Raw genomic sequence first — 5,000 nt, forward strand, 5'->3', positions numbered from 1 at the left:
TAAATAAATAAATAAATAAAAATTGTATATGTATATATACATGATCAATTAATAACTAACATTCCAACTATATCAATAAATAAACAATCCTAACTCTTAAAATTACTACAATGAATCATAGAAATCTGTACATTACAGATCTAGTTCTCTCACAGCCTTCTTAAATTCCTTAAGAATTTTCGTTGAACGTAATTTATTCGGTAAAGAATTCCACACTTTGGCACCAATAAAAGTTGTAGATTTTAGGCCAAAGTTTGTAGTTTTCTTACGTGGGACAACTAGCTTGTTGGTACCTCTCAAGCACTTCACGTTATTACGTACGACGAACAAGTCACTTATATATCCCGGTAACATACCGTTTACAGCCTTAAAAATTAATATGGCAATGGCCTGTAGGCGACGATTGGACAAAGTTAAGCCGTAGTCATCATCTCCATGAAGGGGCACCCGTTTGTTGTAGACGCACCGTAGAGCTCTCACATAAAGCCATTCCAGCTTCTGCTTATCAGACTCATTACAATTATTCCAGATCGCAGAACAGTAAGTAAAATAAGACATGACATACGAGTTGTAGAGGCACATCTTCGAAGAGGTGCCTGCTCAAAACGTCTAACTGATTTTCAACTTTCTTTGTAATAATCTTGCCAATGTGTTTGCTAAAATTTAGCGAGTTATCGATAGTTACGCCTAAAAGTTCTAAATGGTCTACGATAGGAACCTGTACATCACTAATGCTAAAGGAAAGATCGCAAGAATAGTTTTTTGGAAGAATAATACATTTACATTTCTCGGGGTTGAGCGCAAGCTTATTATCGTCAAACCAACGACCCGCAACAGCGAGATCGCCATTGATTACAGACTTTACCACCTCAGGATCGCGATCACTAAAATAAATTTAGACTAAAATAAATAAAGACCAACAGTAAGCACACATTGTTTGGGGTCATTAATTAACTTTATTATATGACTAGCTCCGTGAGCGGGCAAGATGAACCAAATCCCGCGCTGTGATTGGCTACCTGAGCGGGCACGATAGAGCTATACTGCCCGCTCGGGATCTCTCGCTTGGTCCCGCAAGATCAAAGATCGTTTATTTGGTGTTTTATCCCACATAATAAATCCTTTATTGACCAAGCGTGTTTGGTCAAGATGGCTGGATATTGGCCTCGTTCTTTTTTTTGTGTGTTTATGGACCTCGACTTCGACTTTTACCATTACTTTTCTTAAGTCTATATACGAACTTATAAACAAAATTAACTGACAATTTTACACCCAAAATACAGAAAATTGGACATTTCAAGCAACTTTAGCTCTTAAAACCTTTTAAAACTTACTTGATACGTAAAAAAGGCGTTTTACAACTGTTTGAAAATAAAATTGTTCAAAAACTTGAATGTTTTCCTTCCTCACACTTTTACCGGTTTTTCTTGCTTTTTTTCCGATTCCAAATACGACAAATACCCAAACCTGGCACAGGGCACACCGGTTTTCTGTCTTTCGTGACAAGAACAGCGTCGCCGTTTCGTGATCACAAACCGTGCCTTCAGAGGTTAAGCGGCTCAGCTCTCAGGCATCACAGGCATCAATGATCTACTCAAAGATGTTTCCAGGTTCTACGCCTAAAAAAAAATCACATGCAACTTCATGAAGTCTGCCGTATAAGTTATGCTTAGCTTAGTCTTCACAGCCCGTATAACAGCCATTTGCATCTAGGCTCAACTGACAGTCGACCAATAACATCATGAATAAGTTGACCAATGACATCTACGACCGGAGTTTTTATAATATCTACTGACGTTACGCAAATCACTTGACTCTGAAGATGACTTCCGCTCAGGTTGTCGAAACGTCAGTCAATGTCATCTCAAACAGTCCATCTCAGAACTACACTCACTCGGAAGATCGTACTTTGCTTAATTATGATTTGACTCCTGGGTTCAAACCATTTGCAAAGTTAACTTAACTACGACTTCACGCTTCGGGTGTTGCTAATAAGCGCTGTTGTAGTCAAAATCCCCTGTGGATTAGTTTAAACAAGAAAAGCTTAGCTTAGTTGAGCTTATCTTGTTTTCAAGAACTAATCTTTCGTTGCTGAAGTAGTTGACGGAATCAGCATATTCGTGTACTTGAACGTTTCTAAATGAAAGCAACAACTGAGAAAACGATTGCCAAAACACCCGACGTCGCCAAAAGGGATTTGCCGAGCTCGAGGTACATTAAGTTAAAAATTGCCTATTTTCTTTTATTTTCATATGGCGCGATCCTTGTTCTTAAGGATATGGTGCTTGTCATTCGTGTTAAAGAAACGCAAATTAACCTTGTCTTAAGTTTGCATACGTTTTTTCTTGTTATTTGTATGCCGGATAGAAAATTCTTCCCATTTTTTTGTTCCCTAAAGGTTATGCCCGCGAGATGCATTAGTAGTACTTACTCTGCTTTTCAGTTCTTAAAATGTTACAGGGTCAAGGTTTGTTAACTTTGACATTTTTATTACCACCAGACGCTTCGGTTGTTGGTAATAAGTACTCTTGTTTTCAAAATCCTTGTGATTAGTTTAAACGAGAAGAACATTGGCCGTTTTTATCCTAGAGACGCATAATTCGTCTGAACGGATTATGCGTCTCTGGTATAAAAAAGGCCATAAGTTATGTTTTTGGTAGCTGGGGTCATTGCGCCACTGTAATATATTGCCTATTCACCAGGCCTCGGTTGTTCAAAAGGTGGATAACGCTATCCGCCGAATAAATCACTATCCAGGGTATAAAAACGGGCAAAACCAATTGAGTTATGCAGTGGGATAGTGGTTTATCCAGCGGATAGAGCTATCCACCCTTTGAGGCAGTTTTTATTTTAGAGACGCATAATGCGTCTGCATGGACCATCTAGCTCATTTTGAGTGTCTTCAAACACGAACAAAACCATTAATTTACTTCGTCTATACACATAATCAGCTTCTCTCGTACGTCTTTATCACTGGGCGAATTAACTGATGACAAAATAAAAGGCGCATTTAAAGTAGTCCAGACACATGGAAAAAAAAAAACGTTCATAATTGCGATGAAATGAAACCTTGACATGATCTTTTCCCGGCCGCAGTTCACAGATTTATGTCTTTCATTGTATAATCTGTTCACATCCACAGCTATTGCTGTCCACCTAAGCTCAATCCATGCTCCTGGTGGTCCTCATTCTGCTATTCGTATTTGCATTGTTTGGAGATCTTCTTTGGTTGGTTTGGTAAAGGCGTTGCAAAACATCCATTGGCTACCATTTCGGCATGCGTTTTGTTTGTGAGCGTCTGCGCCGTAGGTTTTGTTTGGTTCGAGTCAGAGAGTAGAACAGTTAAGCTGTTTATCCCGCAAGGTAGCCAAGCCGTAGATGACTTAAATACTGCTGAAGAGTATTTCCGAGTGAAAAACCGAGAAGAAATTATCCTGTTGGTGGCATCGTCCAATCATCCCAATGTTCTCGCACCTGAATGCTTGCAGCAGGCCTTCGAGGCTTACCATGCTGTTGTTGGACTTCCTTCTTACGTTGATTATTGTGTCACTCTGTCAGGAGCTCAAGCTAAGTCAGTGAAAGATTGCATGATGATTAACCCTCTGGAATTTTTGAGATACAACGAGAGTGATATAGATCGAAAGACCCTGGCACAGATTCTAGACGAATTAAATGAAGCGAACAACGACACAGCAACTTTGACGCGCAATGGCCGACCCTTTCAGTTCAACTTTAAGCGTATGTTTGGCAGTGTCAGTTGGAGGGATAAAAGCGTTATTGGCGCGAAGGCAATTCAAATGGTTTATTTTATCCGCGACCCTGACGATGAAGACGCCAGCAAGAAAATTCTAGAGTGGGAGAAGACCTTTCTTGACAAAGTTTCCTCGTTAGTAGACACCCTGTCTTGTTTTGAAGTCTACTATTTTAGTGAAAGAAGCCTAGATGATGCTATTGCTGAAAGCAGTGGTTCTGACGTCACGCTAGTGTCAATCACCTTCAGTCTGATGATCACATTCGCTTGCGTGATGCTCGGCAAGTTTTTAAATCCCCTGACGGGTCACTCTTTGCTCGCTAATGCAGGAGTGTTTGCAGTGGCACTTGGCATACTAGCCGGGTTTGGACTGGCCATGTGGTGTCGTGTTCCCTTTGTCAGTCTCGTCGGTGTGTTACCTTTCTTAGTTCTTGGAATTGGCATCGATGACATGTTCATCATTGTGGATGAGCTTGATAGGCAGCCACATAACTTGCCAACGAGTGACGTTATTAAGACTGTGATGGCGAAATCTGGAGCTACCATTACCATGACAACTCTGACTGATCTGGTTGCCTTCGCGGTCAGCACCTCCACCTCATTTCCAGCAGTCAGGTATGTATGATTAAACCAAGGTTCCCCCAGGTAAGCTTGTGTATTTAACGTGAGTAAGTGAAATTTTATCAATAATAAAATCACACTCCCTTACTGAAAGCAAACGCAGGCATCCCAAGCTCATGACATGAATTGACACTGAATTTCTTCCTGTGTTCGTTTGGAAGTCGACCCTAGAGCTGGTATTGTCAAGCAGTTAATTCCGAAATATTGTTTGTAAGTTTATTGAACAAGAATTAAAAGCAAAGTGCTCGATGATAAAAAAGTCCTGGAACAGAGTGATGCCAATCATCGACGGTTTTTCGATGTCGTCCTGCAACTCTAATTTTCGTTCCCTCTCTTCGCAGGTATTTCTGTATCTATGCTGCACTAACAGTTACTTTCGCCTACCTTATGATAATCACATACTTCGTGGCAATGATGTCTTATGATTTAAGGCGAATCAGAGCAGGCCGCCGAGACTGCTTACCGCTATGCAAAGCGCCTCAACCCAAAGAGGGTGTTCCAGCGTGGGACGAGACCCTTCCCCAGGAGTGCAACCGCGTCATGAAGGCCTGGGCAGAGTTTCTGACAAAGCCTGTAACGAAAATTGTTGTCGTAATTTTATCAGCAGCGTTGCTTGGCGCTGGTATTT

The 5,000-nt window shown here is 40.8% G+C and overlaps 2 protein-coding genes across 2 annotated transcripts in view; both read left to right on the forward strand.

The window, feature by feature from the left end:
- The window catches only part of LOC138054462 (uncharacterized), a 20,030-nt gene extending 19,929 nt beyond the window's left edge, over positions 1–101 (forward strand). The window contains exon 12 of the mRNA XM_068900905.1: positions 1–101. This exon is cut by the window's left edge and continues 4,345 nt beyond it. The gene's annotated coding sequence lies outside the window, so the exon portion shown is untranslated.
- Positions 1–5,000, forward strand: part of LOC138054460 (patched domain-containing protein 3-like) — an 11,512-nt gene that overhangs the window by 1,989 nt on the left and 4,523 nt on the right. The window contains exons 3-4 of the mRNA XM_068900903.1: positions 3,143–4,366; positions 4,714–5,000. The exon at positions 4,714–5,000 is cut by the window's right edge and continues 858 nt beyond it. Coding sequence (XP_068757004.1) covers positions 3,588–4,366; positions 4,714–5,000 — 1,066 coding nt within the window. The 5' untranslated portion in view covers positions 3,143–3,587. The remainder of the gene's footprint in view (positions 1–3,142; positions 4,367–4,713) is intronic.

Source organism: Montipora capricornis, chromosome 6, assembly GCF_036669925.1.
Source record: "Montipora capricornis isolate CH-2021 chromosome 6, ASM3666992v2, whole genome shotgun sequence".
Lineage (NCBI taxonomy): Eukaryota > Metazoa > Cnidaria > Anthozoa > Scleractinia > Acroporidae > Montipora > Montipora capricornis.